At 41.8% G+C, this 26,649-nt stretch overlaps 1 protein-coding gene across 1 annotated transcript in view; it reads right to left on the reverse strand.

The window, feature by feature from the left end:
* Positions 1 to 26,649, reverse strand: part of MTCL1 (microtubule crosslinking factor 1) — a 474,698-nt gene that overhangs the window by 372,760 nt on the left and 75,289 nt on the right. Inside the window, exon 3 of the mRNA XM_030187538.1 lies at positions 4,170 to 4,328. Coding sequence (XP_030043398.1) covers positions 4,170 to 4,328 — 159 coding nt within the window. The remainder of the gene's footprint in view (positions 1 to 4,169; positions 4,329 to 26,649) is intronic.

The raw sequence follows: 26,649 nt of genomic DNA on the forward strand, positions 1-26,649 counted from the left end.
TGCTAAGAATTATTAGGAAAGGAATGGAAAACAAAAATGAGGATGATATAATGTCTTTGTATTGCTCCATGGTGCGACCCCACCTTAAATATTGTGTGCAGTTCTGGTCACCGCGTTTCAAAAAAGATATAGTGAAATTAGAAAAAGAAGAGAGAAGGGTGATAAAAATGATAAAGGGCATGGGACGACTTCACGATGAGGAAAGGCTAAAGCGGCTAGGGCTCTTCAGCTTGGAGAAAAGACAGCTGAGGGGAGATATGATAGAGGTCTATAAAATAATGAGTGGCGTGGAACGAGTAGACATGAATCGCTCCAAAAATACTAGGACTAGGGGCAAGCAATGAAGCTACAAAGTAGTAAATTTTAAACGAATCGAAGAAAATATTTCTTCACTTATGTAATTAAACTCTGGAATTCTTTGTCAGAGAATGTAGTAAAAGCAGTTAGCTTAGCGGGGGTTTAAAAAAGGTTTGGCTAGCTTCCTAAAAGAAAAGTCGATAAGCCATTATTAAGATGGAATTGGTAAAATCCACCGCTTATTTCTAGGATAAGCAGCATAAAATGTACTGTACTGTTTTGGAATCTTACCAGGTACTTGTGACCTGGATTGGCCACTGTTGTAAACAGGATACTGGGCTTGATGGACCTTCGGTCTGACTCAGTATGGCAATTCTCATGTTTTTATATTTTTTTTTACTACCTAGGAATGATAGATAATCAAGCTGTAAATTAAAACAAACATAAATAAATCTAGTTGTTAGGATGACTCACTGAGATTCAGCATAATGCATTATACAGCACAATTTCATCTCTGCTTGGAACATTTAGATTAAGAACGTGTGGGCGTGAAAGGCCAAATGAGGGAGAGCAGCAGGTGGGTATGAGACAATCTTTATTTGCGCTGGAATGTACTGTGTGAGGAATAGGCCCTAGTAAAGGAAAATGCCTCTTATGACGGCACCTTGATGAGGTACTGAGCACAGTGCTGTCATCCCCATCTCAAAAATATAACAGAACTAGAAAGAGTTCAGAGAAAGATGAAAAATAATGAGGAGGATAAAACACCTCCCTTATAAAGAAAGTCTAAATAGGTTAAGGCTCTTCAGCCTGGAGAATAGAAAACTGTGAAGAGATACGATCCAAGTTTCTTAAAATCATGAACAGGGTGGAATGGTTAAATAGGAAAGTTGTTCATCCTTGTACACAATAGCCGGAGAACACTCCAGAAAACTAATGATCAGACTGAAAACAAACTGAAGGAAGTCTCCCACCCCACCAGCGTCCAAGGAAGATAAAGGTTGGAGACCAGTGGCTGAAAAAAGACTCCTGTAATAGCCACACATGAGCCCCTGCCCATGGCACCATTTCTATTGGTGCCATTACTGACCCCAGAATCTGGGCCTGCCTTGACTAAGAGGATGAATCTGTTGAATTAGCTTCAACCTCCTATGCTCTGTGAGGAAGATTTTTCTCTTGTGCTGTGTCAAACAGAATGCCCAGATACTCCAGCATCTGTGATGGAGTTAGTCTACTCTTCTCGAAACTGATCATCTACCCAATGACTGCAGAAGGACAACTTTGTCTGTCACTCCCACACTGTCCAAATAGGATGATGTACAAATGAGGCAGTCATCGAGATACAGGTGAACTCTGAATCCCTGGCACTGAAGGAAGTCTGCCACCACTACTACAACCTTAGTAGACATTCTTTGAGTCATGGTGAGACCAAAGGGAAAAACCTTGAACTGGAAGTGACAGCCCCAGCACCACAAAATGTTGAAACCTATGATGCAGCGGCCATATGAGTATATGCAATTACTCCTCCTTGAGATCGAGGGTGATGAGAAATTCTCTCACTTGAACCGAGGCTATGACTGCTCTTAGTGTCACCATACGAAAGCGGGACACTCGGTGGCAGTGGTTTAGACCTTTGAGATCCAAGACTGGATGAAAGGTGCCTTTCTTCTTTGGGACAATGAAGTAGACAGAATATCTGCCTTGTCCCTGTTCAGCCTGGGGAACAGGAACAATGGTCCGGAGCGCCAGAAAGGAATCAACGGTGGCCTGAACCGACTGCCTGGGTTCCCTTTCAACAGGGAGATTGCAAGAACAGAAGAGTGACCAGGTGGGAGAACTCAAACTTGTAACCTTCTTTACGAATATCCAGAACCCACTGGTCTGACATGATTTTGGCTCAGTCCTCCCACTGGAGGAAGAGAAGAGTGGACCAGCCTTGTATCATTGCAAAGCTATGGAGGCATTGGACACTCTAGCTGACAGAGAAGGACTTCCTGTCTACAGAAAAGGAACATTAGCATGCCTGAAAGTGGGACTTCTGACCACTGCTGATAATCAGGCCGGTATCATCTGCTGTGTAAAAATCGAGATTGGGAGACCCTGAAGACCAGAGGCTTTCTGCTTATCTTCCAGCAAATGCTGTGGCTTAGTTTCCCCCGGTTCTTTCACCAAGATACTGAGATCTCCAAATAGCCACTGCCCTGATAGGGCAGTTTAACTGGATGTGACTTTGACAATGCATCTGGTGCCCAATGCAGCAACCTGAATTGCAGACATGCTGTGACAGCCAAAGACATACTGTGGGCCATAACCTATAACATGTCATAAATAGTATCCACAAGGTAGGCCACCACTGCTTTCAGCTGGGCGTTATGGTACCTATCTTGTATTGCCAACTGCTGATGGACCAGCAAGAAAGTCCGGGCTAAACAGACAACTGCCTGGACCTGACCCTTACTCTTAGTATGGGGCATCGTAAGATACCACCAAATAAAAAGTAAAACAGCAGAAAATTGCAGATAAAGCAGAGAGTAGTCTCATGCTGCCAAAAGCCATGCCACCATCTTGACATACCCTAAAACATTAAAAAGTTCTAATGCACATTAAAGCAAATATGTGATATGAACAAAAAAAAAATCACAATATCAGAAAACATACCCAACGAACCACAAATTTTGCCCTGTACACATCCCTAGTGCAAAGTAATCTATTCTCCCCAATTTGTGCATGCAGTGTCAACGGACATGGGTGTTCTTCCTGCTGACTACATAACTTCTGACAATGAATCAGTCTTTCCCATATCTAGCTGCAATCCATGTACTGTTTTTACTGACCTCACCATCCATCTTTTGTACTGCTCTAATGTCATATCATTGGCATATGTTCTGATGAAGACACATTACTCCATATTTACTTCACTGATCACGTCTTCTGCTGGGCACATATTCACTCTGTCCCATCCTGCCACACTCAAACGCACCCTCCCTGTCCCACTACAGTGTCAATATTTAAATGTATGGGGCAAATGGCACCTAACAAGTATTAAGGCCTTCTAGCATGCAACATAAAAGAAAAAAAAATACACATTTATAAACTCTATTCCTTGTGTACAATTATCCCCATAAGATTTTTCAATATACAAGCTGTGTACAACAGTACAATATAAAAAAAAATCATCTCTACCCTATGAGCACTTGCAACTCTGACGGATCCCAGGAAAGCCTTGTTTGCACTGATCACTTTTTTCTCCAGTCTTCATATGGCTCATCATATTTAAAAAAAATCCTTAAGTAAAGCCTTTTTAAATACCATTTGGTCTTCAATTCAGGTCCACTCTGCATGACATGCATTTATTTTATTTATATCTATCTATATCTATCTATAAAATAAAATGTACACACACACATATGTATTGAAGATATACATACATACACACAGTCACAATGCAAATGTTAATTTCCAACTTTTAGCACAGTGCTTCTCAACCCTCTCCAGTAGGAAGAGCTAACTAGGTAGCCAGTTGGTTTTTCATGATTACAAACTGAATATGGATGAGGTAGATTTGCATATGTTGGAGACCCTTTGTATACAAACTTAACACAAGCATATTCAATATAGTAATCCTAACCCAATGGGCTAGATATTCCCCCCAGGTCTGGGTTGAGAAGCATGTTGTAGCAGACTCAATATTCTATAATTCTTCCCATTCTGTTCTTAAAGGCAAACATGTTTGGGAATCATTACTGTACTGTCCATTGCAGCAGCAACTTTAGAAAAGAGAACATAACATCACTAACCATGCCCCTCTCTTTTTTGTTTCCATGTTACTAGTTGGTGACAAGGTACAGAGCAGAATTCAGAGCACACCATACCTCTTTCAATCTGTCCAGCTCATTCTGCAATGCCTGCTTGGAGATTTCCACCTCAATGATCTGTTGGCGAAGTGCTTCATTTTCATCTTCTGCTCGTGCTCGCTTCTCCTCCACATTCTCCAGCTCGTGGTGCAATCTAACGGACACATCTTTCGCTACCTGCCAATGACATCACAAATGACATTACTCTTCAAATGCTCATGTAAAGGAATGTACTGTTTTGTATAGCAACATAGTAGATGACAGCAGATGAAGACCTGTATGGTCTCATCCATTCTGCCCAACAAGATAACCTCATAGTATAAGGTATGATATGATACTACATACGTATACTTGATCTTGATTTGGCCTTGCCATTTTCAGGACACAGACCGTAAAAGTCTGTATGTATTTACAAACTTTAAAAAATTATCAGGGTTAATTGTCTTATAATAAATTCATGCAATAGGACTAATTGCCAACTTTTTTATCCAAAAAATGTTAAATTTGTAAGAATACTCCTCCTTTAAATGTTCACTACAAAAATGTATTTTAAATATTCCATACAAAAAAAAAGTTTATGAACATCATTGTATCCATCCAGAGATCAATTGGGGTTTTAATCAGACATATGACCAACAGGATCCCTTTTCACCTACAAAAAAATGGGCTTCATCAGGGGTTATCCGTTATCATGATCAGACTCTACATCCAGCTCAATTCAGCCATAAAGAGGCTTAACAATGCCGGTCTCCAAATGTATTTTTTTCGACCTCTGATCAGCAAACTGGATATGGAGTTTGCCGAATAGAGGTCAAAAGGAATACTCTGAAGACCAGCATTGTTAAGCCTCTTTATGGCCGAATTAAGCTGGATGTAGAGTCTGATCATGATAACGGATAACCCCTGATGAAGTCCATGTTTTTGTGAGCAAAACGGGTCCCGTTGGGATTATAATCAGACATATGACCAATTGATCCTCTGGATGGATACAATGATGTTCAAAAACTTTTTTGTATGGAACATTTAAAAGAAATTTTTGTAGTGAACATTTAAAAGAATATTTTTATGAATTGAAGAAAAAAATTTGAATTAAAAAGTTGGAAATTTAACACATTCTATTGCTTAAACTTATTGTAAGACAATTAACCTGATAGTTTTTTAGATTGAATTTCTGGGTTTTGTGCTATCAATATTCAGTGGGGTATTTATAAAATTTCATATTCCTCTTATGGTGGTTTAACCTAAAGCAGATTACAATAAATTAATAAAATTACAATATACACAAATACCAATCCCTTCCCATCCCATACAGGTTCAACACATGTCTAATTAATGCTCGGCTATCCAAACGCCTGAAGGCCAAACCAGACAAAAACACAGAACCACCACCCTCGCAGGTCTAGACAAGCACCAACAACACAGCAAAGGTGACCAAACCACAAAGGACAACGCTCTATTTGAATAAAAGATCTTCTTTATTACGAGCATCCAAGACTTAACACAGGTCGTGTTTTGGCCACTAGGCCTGAATCAGGAGCCTAATATGCAAACATAGCTATCACTGCCAATATATATGTTTTTAGATAAATAATTTTAAATTTATTTGGATTTATTAACTGCCTCTATAAAGAGATTCACCTGAGGTGAGGTACAGCAGGTATAGTTTAACATAAAACTTCCAAACGTGTTTATATGTATATATATTTTTTTTTATTATTATTTGTATTTAATCTTTACATTCATCAATATAACATAAATGTAGGATATTTGAAATAATAACATCAAACATTATAAATGGAAATAATTTACATTATTTTTAGACCACGGTTATTATGAGGCAAGGAACAACGAAAAAGTTTACTATTGGAAAAATTATTCAAAAATTCTTAGAGCAGAAGCATGCAGGTACTCGCAGCCAAACTCCCAGCACATATTATTAGGCATTCTGGTTCGAACTTTCATTACTTTCCTTTAAAACTAAAAAATCTCATTTTCTTAGGATCCGTAAACATATAATTAACTAGATTCAAGGATACAATGCAACGACATGGAAATTTTAACATAAACAATCCCCCTAATGCGAGAGTTCTTGCCATTAAACTCATGAACTCTCTTCTACGGGTCTGAGTAGCCTTGTTTAAATCAGGAAATATTTGAACAGTCTCCCCTAGAAATTTATCTTTCAGATGTTTGAAATACAATTTAAAGATGTTGTTTCTGTCCATTTCAAGTGCAAATGAAACTATGAGTTGTCCTTTCCAACACCATTTCCATATTTTCCAGAAATTCTGTTAAATTTAATTCAGGTTGTTGCTGAGGATTCAAAGGACTTGATTTCTTCCCAGTTATATATTGAGTTCATACAATAGGGGGAAATCCCTCCATTGGAACTCCTAATACCTCTCTAAAATATCTAAGTAACATCTCCATAGCTGGGATTAGAGGTGATTTAAGAAAGTTAATAAAGCGTAAGTTATTTTTCCTCCCTTGATTATCAAGGTACTTTAGCATCCGTGCTAGAGTGTCTCTATCCTTAGCAACATTCCCAGCAAAACTCTATATAATGGAAAGTTCCGACTTTAAAGATTCCAATTGTCCTTCTTGGCTTTGGATTTTCTCTGTTAATGTCTTTTGGGATTGTTTCAGCTTACTCATTTCATCAACAAAAGAATTGGTTGCCTGTGAAAGTAGAGAGTTCATACCCTGAATGGCATCCCATAGGGTATCTAATCCACAGTTGGTCTTTTCATCTCCGATATCCGTACAGAAGTAGCTCCCAATAGTGTGGGGGTCGAAGTTGTCATGACCCTCCGTTGTTCAGTTGTATCCACTAATGAGGAATAACCAACGGCGAGGCCTCCTCAAGTCGGATGGTTCTTTTCCGCTCCAGGCATTTCTCCATTCGGCTCCTCTGTCATAGTCATACTATTTCCGGGTCACGGAGGAACTGTGTTCCCCAGCGGGCTCAGCGAGACCGCCTCTGTGCTGTAATCCACCGATAAAAATGCGGCTTGGTTTAAAGCGGGTGCCTGCATACCCAGTGGCTGAACCCCAAACTGTTCCAAAACTGTCTGCTGAAGAGCGGGAACATTCCCTGGGGTCGAGGAGGCTGGCTCCCTGGGTTTCCCCTTCCGTTTCCCCATGATCAACTCCGGGGTTAGGCTCAACTCACCAGCTAACAACCTGGTAGATCGGGAGCTCAATCACACGTCTGCTCTAGTTGGCCATCTTGCCCATCTCCCCCAAACTTGTTAATATAACAATAGTAAAATGACCAAGTATAAACATAAATACAATAAATAAGGTAAAATTGAAAACAACAAATTGAAGCCTAATAGGACTAACATGAAACAGGATCAAAAATATACACATTTAACAGCACTGAAATTCAAACAGAGATATAATACGATGTCAGAATGATACTAATGAAACATCTAATAAGCACACATTAAAACATTCAAATAACAGATAAGGTATGAATGCTTTTCTACAATACAGCTTACCATATAAATGAGGGGCCAAGTGCAAATATATACAGAGTCAGTTGGGATAAAATAGATGGATGGATGGATAAAAACTCAAGGCAAGTACAATTAAACAAGATATAAGGAAGTGATCTAAGTTACAGTGTGTGTAGCAAGCTAGTCCAGGTGCAGAGTAAGTATATAGCCAGTCACCCTATGTATTAAAAGTTTGGGAGAAGAGCCATGCTTTCACTTGTTTCTTGAAGTAGAGGTAGTCTCAAGTTATTCGTAGCCTCTCTGGGAGTAAATTCCAGAGAATGGGGATTACTCCTGAGAAGGCTCACTGTCGGGTATCACATCATACAATTTCTTTTGATGAGGGGACAGACAGTGATAATCCTTAAGAGGACCGTAGCCCTTTACACACCTTTGAGACCTCTAAATTATTCAAGTACTCTGGTCCAAGTTGTCTGAAGGCCTTGAAAATCAAACAAAGTTTTAAATTTAGCCCTATAAGGTACTGGTAGCCAGTGTAGTTTTTGCAGGAAGGGTATAATGTGGTCATACTGCTTGCAGCCTTCTATCAGTCATGCTGCTGCATTCTGAATTAGTTGGAGCTGATGCAAACTCCTTTTAGTTTGGCCAGTGTACAGTGCATTACAGTAGTCTAGTCGTGATGTTATCATGGCATGGACCACTGTGCTCAGACTCATCTTTTCAATATGTGGAGAGAGATTTCGTAGCTGTTGTAGGTGAGAGAGACATTATTAAAGGTTGTTTCAATTTGTGGGATCAGAGTGATGAGTCTAGCAGTATCCCAAGATTCCTGGCCTGTGATTTTAGGGAAAGTTCATACTTCCCAAAATGTTTAAGTCCGGTATTTGTCCACTTGTGTTAGGTACCCAACAATAGCGTAGCTAGGTGGGGCGCAGGGGGAGCGGCACCTATGCAGCTCAGCCAGCCTTCGGTTTCCTGCTCCGGTACCCGTGCCACCCTGGGGGATTTAAATCTTGTATTTAAATTTACCTCCGACATCGCAGAAGCTGCACAGCATCAGTGAAAGTGCTGCCCGAAGTCTCCAGCCTTCCCTTTGCTCGTTCGTTCCCTCAGTGTCCCGCCTTCTTCTGACATCATTTCTTGTGAGGGTGGGACACTGAGAGGGAACGAACGAGTGAAGGGAAGGCTAGAGACGTCAGGCAGCACTTTCACTGATGCTGCACAGCTGCTGCAATGGAGGTAAATTTAAATACAAGATTTAAACCAGAGAAGAGGGCGGGCAGGTGGACATGGGAGCGGGAGGGCAGGGCAGGGGAGAGAGGAGCACTGATCAATGGATGGGAGGGCAGGGTCCAGGCCCAGGGAGAGAGGAGAAATTGCTGGATATGGATGGATGGTGGTGGGCAGGGGAGAGAGGAGCATCGATGGATATGGATGGGAGGGCAGAGCCCAGGGAGAGAGAAGAAATTGCTGGATATGGATGGATGGAGGGGGGCAGGGGAGAGAGGAGCATCGATGGACATGGATGGGAGGAGGGCCCAGGGAGAGAGAAGAAATTGCTGGATATGGATGGATGGAGGGAGGAAGGGGAGAGAGGAGCATCGATGGACATGGATGGGAGGAGGGCCCAGGGAGAGAGGAGAAATTGCTGGATATGGATGGATGGAGGGGGGAAGGGGAGAGAGGAGCATCGATGGACATGGATGGGAGGGGGCCCAAGGAGAGAGGAGAAATTGCTGGATATGGATGGAGGGGGGAAGGGGAGAGAGGAGCATCAATGGACATGGATGTGAGGACAGGGCCCAGGGAGAGAGGAGCATCAATGGACATGGATGGGAGGATAGGGCCCAGGGAGAGAGGAGAAATTGCTGGACATTGGAGGGTCATGGGATAGGAGGAAATGTCCTATTGTGGATTAAAAACTGGTTGAAGGATAGGAAAAAGAGAGTGGGTTTAAATGGGCAGTATTCACAATGGAGAAGGGTAGTTAGTGGGGTTCCTCAGGGGTCTGTGCTAGGACCGCTGCTTTTTAATATATTTATAAATGATTTAGAAATGGGAGTAACTAGCGAGGTAATTAAATTTGCTGATGACACAAAGTTATTCAAAGTTGTTAAATCGCGACAGGATTGTGAAAAATTACAAGAGGACCTTACGAGACTGGGAGACTGGGCGGCTAAATGGCAGATGACGTTTAATGTGAGCAAGTGCAAGGTGATGCATGTGGGAAAAAAGAACCCGAATTATAGCTACATCATGCAAGGTTCCACATTAGGAGTTACGGACCAAGAAAAGGATCTGTTTGTCGTCATCGATAATACAATGAAACCTTCTGCTCAGTGTGCTGCTGCGGCTAGGAAAGCGAATAGAATATTGGGTATTATTATGAAAGGTATGGAAAACAGGTGTGAGGATGTTATAATGCCGTTGTATCGCTCCATGGTGCGACCGCACCTTGAGTAGTGTGTTCAATTCTGGTCACCGCATCTCAAGAAAGATATAGTAGAATTGGAAAAGGTGCAGCGAAGGGCAACTAAAATGATAGCAGGGATGGGACGACTTCCCTATGAAGAAAGATTAAGGAGGCTAGGGCTATTCAGCTTGGAGAAGAGACGGCTGAAGGGAGACATGATAGAGGTATATAAAATAATGAGTGGAGTGGAACAGGTGGAGGTGAAGCATCTATTCACGCTTTCCAAAAATACTAGGACTAGGGGGCATGCGATGAAACTACAGTGTAGTAAATTTAAAACAAATCGGAGAAAATTTTTCACCACCCAACGTATAATTAAACTCTGGAATTCGTTGCCGGAGAAGGTGGTGAAGGCAGTTAGCTTAGCAGAGATTGAAAAGGGGTTGGACGGTTTCCTAAAGGTCAAGTCCATAAACCGCTACTAAATTGACTTGGGAAAAATCCACAATTCCGGGAATAACATGTATAGAATGTTTGTACATTTGGGAAGCTTGCCAGGTGCCCTTGGCCTGGATTGGCCGCTGTCGTGGACAGGATACTCGGCTCGATGGACCCTTGGTCTTTTCCCAGTATGGCATTACTTATGTACTTATGACATGGAGGGGAGGGCAGGGGAGAGAGGAGAATTGCTGGATATGAATGGATGGATGGAGGGAGGGGGGCAGCAGGGGAGAGAGGAGAATTGCTGGATATGAATGGATAGATGGATGGAGGGCAGGGGAGTTGCTGGACATGGGTGGATGGAGGGGAGAGGAGAGTTGCTGGACATGGATGGAAGGGGAGGGCAGTGGAGAGAGGAGGGTTGCTGGACATGGGTGGATGGAGGGGAGGGCAAGGAGAGAATTGTTGGACATGGATGGAGGAGAGGGAAAGGAAGACAGGAAGGAGATGCACATGGATGAAAGGAAGAGAGAAAAAATTCTGGACATGGATGGAGGGGAGGGAAGACAGAGGAAGGAGATGCACATGGATGGAGGGGAAGGGAGAGAGAAGAAATGCTGAACATGGATAGAGGGGAGGGAAGAGAGAGGAAGGAGATGAGATGAGAGAAAAGGAAGAGAGGAGAAAAACTGCACATGGGTGGAGAAAATAGGCAGAAGTTGGATCCACTGGACAGTCAAGTCTGCGGAGGACCCAGCTTTTACTTATGGATATAGAGCAAGAAATGAAGAAGAAAGGAGGAAAGTAAAGAAATAAATGGAAAGGAAGCCCTGGAAACGGAGTTAAGAGGACAGATAGCAGCAGAATTAGATACTGGGCCAGCAAGATCAGAAAAACACTTATGAAGTGGGTGAAAGATGGGAGAAGAACTTAGGAGACTGGGTAAGGGAGAGATAGAGGGGGGAATGGGAGTGCTGGAAAGGGAATGAGAGGGAGATGGTCAAAGCTAGTAGGTAGATGAATACTAAGGACTAAAGAGTGAGAGAAAAGTGGGGGGAAAAACATTAAATGAAAGATCAATGCCAGACAGATGCAGAGAAGGACATGAAGAAGACAAGAGAAGAGCAAAGAAATGGAAAAGCCAACCTGGAAAAGAATTTAGGAGAAGACTGATACATGAAAAGTAGAAAAGAGACTGGGACCAGCCCAACTAGAAAAATAGAATGCTCAGACAACAAAGGTAGAAAACAAAACATTCTTTTTATTTAATGCTTTTTAAGGACTAAGATGTGCCTGCTTTGTGAAATGTACATTTTTTTTCGTATTGCTGTATTTTGCAGAGTACAGGAGAAAATACATTTCTGTTTCTCTTTTACCAGTATTTGCACTGCTTACAGAGTCTGGCTTTCTTGAAGAGATCTATATTTCAGTTTTTGTGGGCATGTTTTGTTTTTTTTTTTGTTTTTTATTTATAACAATTTTATACATAAAATCAAGTATTCAACTTGTTTGAAAAGTGGTACATTTCGTGTCATATACAATTTTAGGAAATAAATAACAAAAAAAGGAAAAGAAAAAAAATATTTTAAATTGAAATCCCCACTCAAGTCCACAATATGGGATTCAAAATGAAAAGGAAAAGTGGAATTATTCTAACAAGAATACTTTTCTAGGAACATTCACTTGAGAAATTTACAGGCTACACTATTCGGTATCATAATTATCCATATCAAAGGGAAGATGACATTTTCAATTTTCCTTGTTTTGTCTAGACACTAAAAAGGCTGTTAGCTGAATTGGTTCAAAAAATACATATTTAAGGGATTGGTATTTTACCACACATTTACAAGGAAATCTAAGAAAGAAAATTGCTCCCAGCTGTAACACTGCTGGCTTCATCAAAAGAAATTGTCTTCACTTTTTTTGTGTCTCGCGAGAGACATCAGGAAATATCTGAATTTTTTGGCCTAAGAACACTTTGTCCTTATTTCTAAAATACATTTTCATTAACCATGCCTTATCTGGTGGTAATGCTACCGTCACTATCAATGTTGTTGGAATGACAGGGTCATTTTCTGAAGACTCAAGTATAGCTGAAATATTAAGATCTTGTTTCTGGTTTTCTTGATTTAATATTGGAAGGTAGTATATCCGAGAGAAAGGTGGAATCATCTCTTCTTTTACTTCAAGTATTTCCATTAAATACTTCTTTAACATTTCCCTTGGGGATTTAGACAACTGTCTTGGAAAATTTAATAAACGAAGATTGTTACTTCTAACTGAATTTTCCAGTAATTCCGTTTTTTTTTCGCAGGAAAATCAAGACTTTAACCATAGTCTCTTGTTGAGTTTGAAGTTTTTTAACTTCCAAGATCATATCGTTATCCGTTTGCTCTAATTTTTCAACTTTAGTATCCAGAATTTTAGTTTTTTGCTCAAGAGCCAAAAAATCCTGATTCAATTTATTTACTTGCGGGACAAGAGATTTTCCTAGGCCAACTATCAAGGTCCACAGCGAATCTAGCGTTACTTCCGCTGGTTTTTTAATTTCAAAGGAAAATTGTGTGGGTAGTACCTCTTTATCCGAAGTTTTCTCCAGTATCAAGCTAGCAGCTTCTTCCACCTTCGATAGAATAGGTGTTTGTGTCCGAGACCTCAGTTCACATCCAACCGGATCTATTTCCTCCCGGCCCTGTAGACTTACACCACTTCGGGAAAGCAAGTCCAGAGACGCCTCGGTTGGTGTGCTATACCCTGCAGGTTGCGGGGGCGGTTCCCTCGAGTCGGGGCTGAGCGTCAGCTCAAGCCCAGGAGAAGCTTCCGGGCCTCCACTCGCACCGGCGCTACTCAGCGGGCTGCCTTCCGACATTTGAATCGCCGAAATAGTTGGAGTAGACGCTGCCTGAAGAAGCGTTCGAATATCTTGAGAGGTAAAAACTTCCGGGGCTTTGGAGGCAGGACAGCCCCGTCTTTTCGGCATGTTTGAATAATTTTCCCTTCAGGGAGCTAGAGTGTAGCCTGCTAGCGTCTCAAGGGCACAGCCATCTTGAATGGTTTCTTGTGGGCATGTTTTTTGTGGTTCCCTATTTTGTATCACATGAGGGTCTGTCCGTGTTCTGCATATGTGACTGAGGTGACTGATTCTGCTAGCATGTAGTGTTTTGTGTAGGAATGTGTAACAGTCCAGCTTGTTCCATTTTCCAGTAGCAGGTATATTGGTGCTCTAGGGTCCAAGGTATTTTCATAGGTGGGTTAGGGCTCGTGTGTTAAGTTTTCTGTATAGATTTTGAGTGTCTTTTTGTAAGGTTTTGTGTTATTTCATAAAGTGTATGGCCCTATTGTTTTTGATATGCTGGCTTCATATTCAGCATTTTAGTCTGGTACGTGTGTGTGTTTTTTTAAATAGCCTTAACGAATATGTATGAATGTACATATGCAAATGAATATGCAAATGTGCCAAGCCACACCCTTTGCCCCCCCAAAATGAAACGAACTATGCCCATGTCTGGCGCCTATTTTACAAAGTTTGCTCCCCCATACATCAAAACCTAGCTACGCCTCTGGTACCCAAAGAATCTCTGTTTTGCTTGAGTTCAGGCAGAGTTTGTTCTTGTTTGCCCATTCCTGAGTTGCGGTTAAGCAGGCAGTCAGTTTACTCAGAGCAATGGGTAGATCTGGCTCAATGGGTATGAGTAGCTGCACATCATCAGCACAGATGTAGAATTTTGTGTCTATCGACCGAAGCAGCTCAGCCAGAGGCTTGAGGTAGATATTAAATAAAATGGGATATCCCTTTGGCACCCCACAGTTCAGTGCCCAAGGTAATGATGTGAACAGAATCGATTGTCTGACAACTAGGATTTGAACCATGCAAATACTGTGCCACTGATAACCTACTATATATTGGAAATTAATATACACTTAAAAATGTAAAACCATACATACATTACAAAGTTCAGACCAACTGGAGAACCTAAACTTATATAAAATTAATCCATTGAAAAACAGATCAAACAGAAATAAGAGGGAAGAGATCATGTAAAAATACATATTGTAAATACAACTTTTTTTACAGGAAACAGAAATATTGTCACAAACATCATATCTTCAAAGGAAATCTAATCTACAATGTCAAATATCACCTACAGCCACCAGCTTTCTACATCATATAATAAATAAAAATAAATTTACAAACATTACCAATTCCTAAAATCTTGCATATAGATACTTAAGAACATGTAAATACTTTACAAAAAATATATAAAGAGTTAATAAAACAAACACTTGTCAAATGTACACAAACAGTCCAACAATAAACAAAAGGCTATTTAGGCTTACATGATTATCAATAAACAGTGATTAAGACTAAATCATAAATAACAATAAAAATACCATCATAACTCTACAAACTGGTTAAACAATAATAATTACCTGTGTAAGCCGAATATGTGAAACAAAAATCACACTTCTGCAAATAAAATCATAAAGAGTAATTGATGAAAATTGAGCTAAACAATCTCCATATGTTAGTGTATCAATGTAAGGCCTGGCAGTACTTTTTTCTGTCAAACTTATTAAGTCTCAACAACACTGGCTGTGCACTCAAACACTATCACTTTTTTTCTTCAAACACAACTTCAGACACTAGGAAACATAGGGGCCCTTATACCAAACGGAAGTAAAAGGTGGCCCTGAATGGCGTCGACATGTGGGATTGCTGTACACTGAGTCCATCTTTTAGTGCTACCCGTAAAAAGGCCTTTTCTTTAAACGGCCAGTATATGACCTTGCAGTAATTAAATATGACATCTACTGCTGGATATACCACCGGCACTAAAAAAAAAGAAGTTTATTTTCTAGCACTGGAAATGGTGTGTTGGAGACCCGTAAGTACCAGCAGAATCACCATGTGCCAGACTGGCACAACCCTTACTGCTCTTTGATAAAGGGGCCCCATAGTGAAAAATAAAAGAAAGAAAAAAAAAACATCAGTAGATGGAAATGATCATAGTGGTGTTCAACAGCAATAGTGCATAGTCCAAACATATGAATATAAAAAACAACTTGTAATTATAACCCTTTACACGATATTAATGTGCCAAAGTGACAGAAAAAGTATTTGGTAGTGCAAGTAAACTTGCTGTAAAAAAAAAAAAGTGCAAGAATTCAGCCATCATAGATTATAAAGTGCAATGCCACAAATCGTGTAGCCAAGGAAACCATATCAACAAAGGAACGTACTAAAGTAAATACTCAAATTGTCATCCAAAAACGCTTTTACAAAAGGCAAGCTCGCATTTTTAGTGCACGCTAAAAATAAACATGCGCTAAACACTAGAGATGCCCATGTATTCATATAGAGGTCTCTAGCATTTAGCACGTGCTAGAAACACTACCATGCCTTTGTAAAAGACCCCCGGAGAGTATTAAAAACTTACCGAATGAAACAATAGCATAGCTACTTGCCTAAGCACGCGTCAGCAAGAAATCATAACTGACTGATCTAGGATCCTATATATCTATCTAATGCAAGCATCTGCCGACATCATCAACAGCTTCGTTAAGGACTCTGTCTTAATAAAAAAATAAATCTAAGAAACTAACTGCATTCTAGGCTATCAATGAGGGCCAAAAAAAAAAAAAAGACTTGACTGTATAACAGAATCATCAAGAAAAAAAAAACAGTATAAATTTATTTTTTTAATTTTTTTTTGTTACATTTGTACCCCGCGCTTTCCCACTCATGGCAGGCTCAATGCGGCTTACATGGGGCAATGGAAGGTTAAGTGACTTGCCCAGAGTCACAAGGAGCTGACAATTCATCAAAATAATAGATAACAACAACAACAGGAACCCCACATAGTACCTCTTAAGCTAGACATAGTGGGCTAGATTCTATATATCACACCTAAAAAAAAATCAGTGCTGAAAAAAAAAATACGCCTCAGCATATTCTATAAAGTACAGCTTAATTTCCGCACAGTTTATAGAACACGCCAAGTGCCCGTCCGCATGACTAAATTTAGTCATGGGCAGTTATGCCAAGCACAACTTGGTGTAAATGCTGATGCCTAAATTAGGCACAGACCGGGGTGTAAACAACACACATAGATTTTAGAAACACCCATGACCCGCCCATTCCACACCCATAGCCACGCCCCTTTTCAACTACATAACTTATTTATGTGCATCATGTTACAAAATACGCTTTTGTGCATAGATTCTAATTCACGCCAATTAGTGTCAATAAATGCTTATTAATTGGCAATTCTTGGCACAGATTGGCTTGTTAACTAAGTTACATGCGCAAATCCAGAATACAGACAGATTTGTGTGCACAACTTAAGTCATGCTATATAGAATCTGGGGAGTATTCATAAAAAGTGAAACTGGTCAAAAACTATATCCTACTAGCTTAAAATAGCAATACCACAAATATAAACTAATCCACAGAACTCAAACAAATGAATCCAAAAGTTAAAAAGCTGTTCACTTTCATTTTGCCGCAAGTCCATTTTTGGCAAAAAAAAATTTTAAGGCCTTTTTTTACAGGTGCGATGAAAAATGATTCTACACATGCCTAAAACCCACGCCTACACTACCGCAGGCCATTTTTCAGCGCATCTTAGTAAAAGGACCACTTACTGTACTTCTGAGCTAGAGTTCTACAGGAGTGGGAAAAGATCCAAAAGAAAAAAAACAGAAAGACTTAGCTGGCTACAGGAAACATTTGGAAGAAAGTATTTCTGCCAAATGAAATGTTGACTGAAAGGGTGGCCAAACTTGCACCTGCCATCTTCACTTTTCTTATTCTCGCTCTCTTAAAATCAGCAAATAACAAATACGCATTAAAAATTGCACAAAGATGTCCCGTCTGATATTCTGCTACAAAATCTTTAGGCAGTAAAGATAAAGCACTCATATCAGACTCACACATAGTACCTAGGAGTTAGTAGGGGAAAGGGCAAAGAAGGACATAAACAAGGCAAGAAAGGCTATAAAAGACCTGCCTCCTACCTTTCTGATCTGGTCTATCAGCTCTGTCAAACAAATTGCTTTGCAGCACATCATCTGTAGTCCTGAACTGAACTCTCAAACTATGCTCCTTCTGTGATGGTACTCATTCCCTAACAGTGAAGATGGCCAGGGCAGGATTAACTCTTTGGTGGTCTCTAAGCAAACAAATGTGTTGGGACCCCTATCATAATATGAATACATTTTCAAATTCCCACAAATATATATATATTTATTTTATTTGAGAAATCGTCTCTCTGTAAAAGCCAACCGAAACACTTTACATGAATGCGGTTAAGAAAATTATAGTTAAAATACTTTAAATTCATTTATAATACCTAAGTGTCTATAATAGGTACAACAAAGAATGACCATACAATGACCAAAGGAGTACATAGACTGTGGCTCCGGAGGAGCCACAAATGTTTGGCTGCAGAGGAAAGCTGGCAGAAGAGGAAGTAGCAGGTAAGAAATGTTCCTCACCAACTCTCCCTGCTGACTGGAGAACAATGCACAGGAGGTGAGGAAAACAGAGACCTCTGCTGCAGTAGCCCAGCGGTACTTCCAGTTTAGTGAGTGGTAAGCCCGCATTGGGCTTACCGCCGCTTAGTAAAAGACCCCCTGCGGGAAGAAATATTTTCTCCAATTTGTGTTAAATAAGTTCACTAACACATTCAGGATTTTTCCAGATCTTACATATTTCAAATATTTTAGAACTAGCAACAGGAGAAAAAAAATATCCTTGTAAAAGGATACAGGTAAAAATCCACTGCTCCTTGGGTATGGGATTTTCTTCAGTATGGATGACAAGTTTGTCACAATACCTGCAGCATAGCCCAGGAATATACCTCACATCACTGGACAGATTTGGCACATATTCCACACCTACAAATTTGCATGGTTTTGTGTGTCTGCTTGGCAGTAAGTGGGAATGTATCTGCTGTCTTGTTTGTGGAGTTTAGTTGACAGTGTGCCCTTCATGATGCATGCATATCATGGTAGGTGCCAGTCACTTAGGTATATGATTGGCATGTTACTGCTAAGGAGAAAGAGAGAAACTGTCAGTTATTTGGTGCTAAACTAACTTGCACATCCTTTGAGGTATTTTTTTCTTATCTAAATACAACACAAACAACATGAAAATATCAACAAATATCCTTATCCATTTATCACAAAGTTTCCCAATGAATCCGCCTTAACCCCCTCCTTACATGCGAACATAAGAATAGCCATACTGAGTCAATCAAATGGTCCATCCAGCCCAGTATCCTGCTTACAACAGTAGCCAATCCAGGTTACAAGTACCTGGCAGAAACCCAAATAGTAGCAACATTCCATGCTACTAATCCCAGGACAAGCAACGGCTTCCTCATGTCTGTCTCAATAGCAGGGTATGGACTTTTTCTCCAGAAACTTGTCCAAACATTTTTTAAACTCAGATACATTTAACTGCTGCTACCACATCCTTCGACAACAAGTTCCAGAGCTTAATTATTCATTGAGTGAAAAAATATTTCCTCCTATTTATTTTAAAAGTATTTCCATGTAACTTCATTGAGTGTTTACCTGGTACTTTTTGAAAGAGTAAAAAAAAAAAAAAAAATCGATTCACTTCACTACTCAGGATCTTGTAGACCTCAATCATATACCCCACTCCCCCTCACCAGTCTCTTTCCAGTCTAAGCTCTTCAGCCTTTCTTCATATGAGGAGTTCCATCCGCTTTATCATTTTGGTCGCTCTTCTTTGAAACTTTTCTAATTCTGCAACATCTTTTTTGAGATACTACAACCAGAACTGAATGCAGTACTCAAGGTGAGATCACACCATGGAGCGATATAGAGGCATTATAATATTCTTGGGTCTATTTTGCATCTCTTTCCTAATCATTTCTAGCATCATGTTTGCTTTTTTGGCTGCTGGCGTACACTGGGCAGAAGATTTCAAGCGTATTGTCTACAATGACACCTAGATCTTTTCCTTCAGTGCTGACTCCTAAGGTGGACGCTAGCATCAGATAGCTGTGATTTGGATTATTCTTTCCAATGTGCATCACCTTGCATTTGTCCACATTAAATTTCATCTGCCATTTGATGCCTAGTCTTCCAACTTCCTAAGGTCTTCCTGCAATTTTTCCACAGTCCACATGTTTTTTTTAACAACCTTGAATAGTTTTGTGACATCTGAATATTTAATCCCCTCACTTGTTGTTTCCATTTCCAGATCATTAATAAATATGTTAAATAGCACTGGCTCCAGTACAGATCCTTGTGACCTTCCTCCACTGAGGAAAATGACCATTTAACCCTACCCCTCTGTTTTCTGTCCAATAACCAATTCCTAATCCACACCAGAACTTTGCCTCCTATCCCATGGTTTAAATTTTCTCAGGAGTCTCTCACAAGGAACTCTGTCAAAAGCTTTCTGAAAATCTAGATACTCTACATCAACCGGATCAACTTTATCCACGTTTCTTCACGCCTTCAAAGAAATGAAGCTAATTGGTGAGGCAAGACTTCCCTTGGCTGAATCCATGTTGACTAAGTCCCATTAAACCATAATTGTGATTAGATGCCTTAATCCAGTGGTTCCCAAACCTGGTCCTGGAGGCACCCCATCCAGTCAGGTTTTGAGGATGTTCACAATGAATATTCAGGAAAGAGATTTGCTTGTACTGCCTCCACTGCACACAAATCTATCTCATGAATCACAAAGCATAGGTTATTATGCCTCTGAAGCCATCCCCCAACCACTTCAGCTCTTGGTTTCATTTCCCAGTGTGGTCTTATGCTAGATCCAGGCCCTCAATTTAGATACTTTCACTCTTTTTAATAAAAGGAGTCCAAACTTTATTACAGGAATTCCCCCCCCCCCCCTATTTTTTTAAGTTCTAACTGCCACTCCCATGCAGGCTTATCCCCCTCTTTTTGTTTACAGTTGCAACCACACTTTCCCCAACAGTTCTCATTTGTATTTTGGTATATCTTATTTAATTGCTCAGGTACATAAATACATAAGTATTGCCATACTGGGAAAGACCAAAGGTCCATCAAGTCCAGCATCCTGTTTCCAACAGTGGCCAATCCAGGTCATAAATACCTGGCAAGATCCCAAAAATGTACAAAACATTTTATACTGCTTATCTCAGAAATAGTGGATTTCCCCCTAGTCCATTTAATAACGGTCTACGGACTTTTCCTTTAGGAAGCCGTCCAAACCTTTTTAAAATTCCGCAAAGCTAACCGCCTTTACCACATTCTCTGGCAACAAATTCCAGAGTTTAATTACACGTTGAGTGAAGAAAAATTTTCTCCAATTCGTTTTAAATTTACTACATTGTAGCTTCATCGCGTGCCCCCTAGTCCTAGTATTTTCGGAAAGCGTGAACAGACGCTTCACATCTACCCGTTCAACTCCACTCATTATTTTATAGACCTCTATCATATCTCCCCTCAGCCGCCTTTTCTCCAAGCTGAAGAGCCCTAGTCGCTTTAGTATAGAACTTTCCATATAGTAGCTTATAACTATTTTCAACTACAGCAACAAAGATACCCATACTCTCATAGATGGTTAATCACTAAGGGCCCTGTTTACTAAGTTGTGCTAGTGTTTTTAGTGCGTACTAAAAATTAGCATGTATTAACCGTGTAAACGCCCGTAGTAATATTAAGGGCATCTACACGGTTAGTGTGAGCTAACGGTTAACACACGCTAAAAACTCTAACGTGCCTCTAGCGCGGCTTAGTAAACAGGACCACAAGAGGGCTCCTAATGAGCCTTTCCCATGCTGGCAAATGTCTAGATTTGCCCCACAGAGCAGGGCTTCCCATCACTCTCCCGGAAGCACACTATGGGGGGTCTTTTACTAACGCTTAGCTCGAGTTATCTGCAGCAGGGCCCATTTTATTCCTATGGGCCCTGCTGCAAATAACTCAAGCTAAGCTTTAGTAAAAGACCCCCTTAACCAGTTGGGTTCCAGAATTGCCACAAAGAACGTGCATGAGATAAATTTGCATATGTTGGAGATCCATTGTATGTTGTTTTCCTGAAGATATAAATATATCTAGGGATTTTTGTTTGTTGTGCTATACAACCTCCCCCTCCCTAACCTTACAGGTCAATTACTTCTAAATGTAGTAATGCCTTTGCTTATCTTGATACTTTTCTTTTATCTTGTTAAACTGCCATGATGGTCTTTGAATGGCGGTATAACACAAATTCACAATACTTAAATAAAATAAACCTTTCTTACGAGTAATCATTGCAGTAATCCTGAAAACCCCGCTGACTAGGTCTGGCTCCAGAAGGTTGAGCAGCCCTGTTCTAGGAGAGCATTTAAAATGAAGTAGACTGTTGTATCTTGAACATGGCGTACGAATATTGCATTGTTTGTGATAGGTCATCAATAAAATTGTTTAAACTTAAAATGAAGTAAAGCAGGAATACACAGGTACAGGCCACAAGAGCATAAACAGAAAAGGTTTCAGGACAACCCTAATGAATAATCATAAGATAAATCTATATGCCTATGCCCACTACCTCCACTGAATGCACATTATAAAACTTATCCTGAACCCTGACCTGTTTGAGGCCTTTGGGGATCAAACTTGTGCACCTCTGGTATATATAGCTGTTATACTGCCCTTCCTCATCTCTAAAATTTAATGTGTCTCGAGGGGTGTCATCTGAGCTAAGAATTCTTTTTTTTTTTTTTTACCTGCCTATTCCTTTCCTTTGTCTCACTGACCATGGCCCAACATCAGTAGTTATAAGGTGGGCAATTTTTTTTTTTTAAGTTCTGCTAGGAGTAGCCTAGTGGTTAGTGCAGTGGACTTTGATCCTGGGGAACTGGGTTTGATTCCCACTGCAGCTCCTTGTGACTTTGGGCAAGTCGTTTAAACCCCCCATTCCCCCAGGTACAAAATAAGTACCTGTGTGTATGTAAACCGCTTTGAATGTAGTTGCAAAATACCACAGAAAGGCAGTATATCAAGTCCCATTTCCCTTTTGCAATTCTTTGCCATGTCACTGTTTCTTGTTTACATTTTCTCAGACGTGTTAACATTAATTAGGGTTACCAAATTTGCCGCTATCAAAGACGACACAAAATAAAATGCCGCCCCCCCCCCCCCCCCCCCCACACACACACACACACACAAAGAAAGCCAGATGCCATAAGCACTGAAAATACTGGTAAAGTAACAAATGCATTTTCTTCCGTATTCTGCTAAATACAAAATGGAAAGATATAGATTTCCAAAAAAGCAAACATCCATGGGCATGTCCCCCCTTTCCCTCCCATCCATGATCATATCCCCCTCTCCTCCTCTTCCCATCCCCTTCTAATCAATATGCAGTATTTCCCCCTTTTCCCTCCCCTCATATTGGTCCCCTTCCCCAATCTTTTTTACAAACTCCCTCCACCCACTTTTTTTTTTACAGCCTCCTCTATCGCTCCTCCCACACGACTTCTGTGGAAGTCTCTTAAGGCCCCGCTTGAAGTCTTGGCAGCCATTTTGAAGCAGCGCTGGCAGCAAGCGGATCAGCAGCAGCACCGGACAAGAAAGAGTGTGGTTCTTTCCTGCCCTGAAGAGGCCACTGGACCTCCAAGGCACATTAAGGTATGTGAAGGGAGGGCACCACCAGCCAACCTGCCTAGAAACCTGGACAAATGGGCAGCCTGGTAAAAACCACGCAGACCCCTGAAAGTCCACTGAAAAAGAGGACATGTTCTGGGGAATCCGGACATATGGTAACCCTTGCATTAATGGTAACTAGGTGTGGTTCAATTAAATGTTTAAACATTTGCCCCTCAGGGACAGTATCTCCAAATGTGTTAGTTTTGCATATAGACTCGAATTTATTGCTAACACTCTCCAAATAGGAATTTTCAAGCACATCTGGATAGGTTGCCTCCAGAAGGAAGCTCTCTTTGGCACAATGCAAGTACCATGGTGAGCATTAGTAGTACATTTGAGAGACTGTGCACAAAACTAACCCATCTGGAGACGCTGCCTCTCAAGAGCAAATTGCTTTTGCTTCAATTATGTGTACGGATGTGCTTAAACATTCCTTTTAATCAAGCCTGTGCCACCCAAAGCGATGGAAAATATTTCCATATCTTTCTGCCCCATTTTTCTTTTTTTTTGGCCTCTGACTGCATTTTTGGTACTTGAGGATCTTCGCTCGATTCAGCGAGTAATTGCTTGGATCTGACACCTCTATGATCAATACCGTTCTGGTGTTTTTCTTTTTCGCCATTATGTGCGGCTTCCTTGCCTCTAGCTTTTTTATCAATTGGAATGGGGATGTCCCAGGTGATCATAACTTCTTTGTTCTCCAGAATTCTCTTAGGACTGTGATCCCAGTGATATTCCAGAACAATAAAAACTTTCCCTTACTGAACCTTGCTGTATATAAATTTTCTGACATCAGGACTTTGTAGCCAGCAACAAGATTAGTAACCATTCCCAGCTCTGTCTATTCTACTAGTTTTCTATGCTTGCTGTGAACCATCTCATCTACAATCCACTGTCCAGGGATACAATTATCAATTGCTCATCCTTAGGTTTTAACTCATCTCTCTTTAAGCATTCATACATTTGATTTTGACCAACAAAAGTTTCCTGGGGCAACACTTTGTATTTTCCACTGCAATTACGCATTTGCCACTTGTTTTTCCTCATTTGCTAATCCTTTGAAGAGTTTATTTCCCTTCTCTTACAATTCTGGTGCTTCCTTCCTGAAGTACACTGGTGGATTCTTACTCATGCCGTTTAATGATGGAAAACGATTTTAGATGTTTACATTCATATTTCAACACCTTTTGTGAAGGACGGACTGACAGTGACCTAGGCCCCCAGGCAGTGAGGGTCACTGGATGCCTGCTGCCACCCCCCCTCACCGCCATGCTGCCCCCCCCCCCCCCCGCACACTACAGTCCCCTGAGCCTCAGCAGGCCCTTTCCAGTCCTGCCTTGAAGAGCCCTGATGGTCTAGTAGCTTCTTCGGGGGGGGGGGGGGGGGCAGGAAAGAACATCGCTTTTTTCCTGTCCACTACCGTTATTCTGCCCTGGCACCGCCGTGTTTTCAAAATGGGTGCCAAGATTCCCACGGTAGTTTGCAGGTCTCAACAGTCTCATGAGATTGCCTCAGGGAGTCTTGGCAATCATTTTTAAAACATGGTTGCACCGGGCAGAGTACAACAGTGGGCAGGAAAGAGTGTTATTCTTTCCTTCCCCTACAGAAACCACTAGACCAGCAGGGCCCTTCAAGGGGGGACCAGGGAGGGCCCACTGAGGATCGGGGGCTGTGGTGTGCAGCGGCGACAGCAGCAGGGGGAGAGCCTCTGGGCCCCCTAGAGCCTCTGGGTTCTCGGACACTGCCCAGTTGCACAAATAGTCAGTCCACCCCTGCTTTTTGTATATTTGGATCCGATGATGCTGTTAAGTAAGCCTGAAGGCATAGGCGTAGTTTGACTGTTTCATTTGGGGGGGCAAAGAATGGGCGGAGCATATTAGCATATCATTTGCATATATACATATGCAAAGGAATATGCTAATGTGGAGGAAGGAATTGAATTTACAGGCAAAATATCACAGATGCACATTTCAAAAAGCTGACACATTTCAATTAATAAATTATGAATAAAATACTTTTATCTACCTTTGTTGTCTGATCATTTAGTTTTTCTATTCGCTTTGGTCCCAGTGTCTTCTGTTTTATTCAGTGTCTTCTTTCCAGTAGGCTTCCCTCTGCTCCCCACCCCTCGCAGTCCCATCCATCTCTTGCTCCTTCCTTCTGCTCCCCACCCCTCGCAGTCCCATTCATCTCCTGCTCCTTCCCTCTGCTTCCCACCCCTCCCAGTCCCATTCATCTCCTGCTCCTTCCCTCTGCTTCCCACCCCTCCCAGTCCCATCCATCTCTTGCTCCTTCCCCTCTGCTTCCCACCCCTCCCAGTCTCATCCATCTCCTGCTCCTTCCCTCTGCTTCCCACCCCTCCCAGTCCCATCCATCTCTTGCTCCTTCCCTCTGCTTCCCACCCCTCCCAGTCCCATTCATCTCCTGCTCCTTCCCTCTGCTTCCCACCCCTCCCAGTCCCATCCCTCCCAGTCCCATTCATCTCCTGCTCCTTCCCTCTGCTTCCCACCCCTCCCAGTCCCATTCATCTCCTGCTCCTTCCCTCTGCTTCCCATCCCTCCCAGTCCCATCCATCTGTTGCTCCTTCCCTCTGCTTCCCACCCCTCCCAGTCCCATTCATCTCCTGCTCCTTCCCTCTGCTTCCCACCCCTCCCAGTCCCATTCATCTCCTGCTCCTTCCCTCTGCTTCCCACCCCTCCCAGTCCCATTCATCTCCTGCTCCTTCCCTCTGCTTCCCACCCCTCCCAGTCCCATCCATCTGTTGCTCCTTCCCTCTGCTTCCCACCCCTCCCAGTCCCATTCATCTCCTGCTCCTTCCCTCTGCTCCCCACCCCTCCCAGTCCCATCCATCTTCCCTCTGCTCCCCCCCCCCCGCGAGGTCCAAGATGGTGACTCCGTTTACCCCCTCTCTTCCTCCCTCCCTCCGGTGCAGGCAACAGTCTTCAGCTTTTTCAGCGTTCCTGGCAGCGGTAGCGATGTACACGCTGCCTTCGGTCTGCCCCGGAAGTCTTCTCTTCAAGTTCCTGTTCCCACCTATGCGGGAACAGGAACTTGAAGAGAAGGCTTCAGGGCAGACCGAAGGCAGCGTGTACAACGCTACCGCTGCCAGGAACGCTGGAAAAGACTGCTGCCTGCGGCGGAGGGAGGGAGGGAGGAAGAGAGAGGGGTAGACGGACACGCTCCTCTCCGTCCGCTACTCCGCTTGGCTTCCCTGCCCTCTCTGTCTGCGTCCCGCCTTCCTCTGACGTCAGAGGAAGGCGGGACGCAGACAGAGAGAGCAGGGAAGCCAAGCGGATGGAGAGGAGCGCGTGCGTGCATGTGGTTTTTTTTTTTTTTTAACTAATGGCGCGGCGGCGCCTCATCGTCGTTTGGGGGGGCATTGCCCCCCCTCGCCCCCCCCCCAGTCTATGCCTATGCCTGAAGGCCTATGATATTAGCTCTATAAGTATAACCTATTTCCATGAGGCCCATTCCACATTCCGCTCTGGGAATGTAGAGTCTTGGCATACACTGATTCATATAAATGACCTCA

The sequence above is a fragment of the Microcaecilia unicolor genome, chromosome 1 (genome assembly GCF_901765095.1).
Source record: "Microcaecilia unicolor chromosome 1, aMicUni1.1, whole genome shotgun sequence".
Classification (NCBI taxonomy): domain Eukaryota; kingdom Metazoa; phylum Chordata; class Amphibia; order Gymnophiona; family Siphonopidae; genus Microcaecilia; species Microcaecilia unicolor.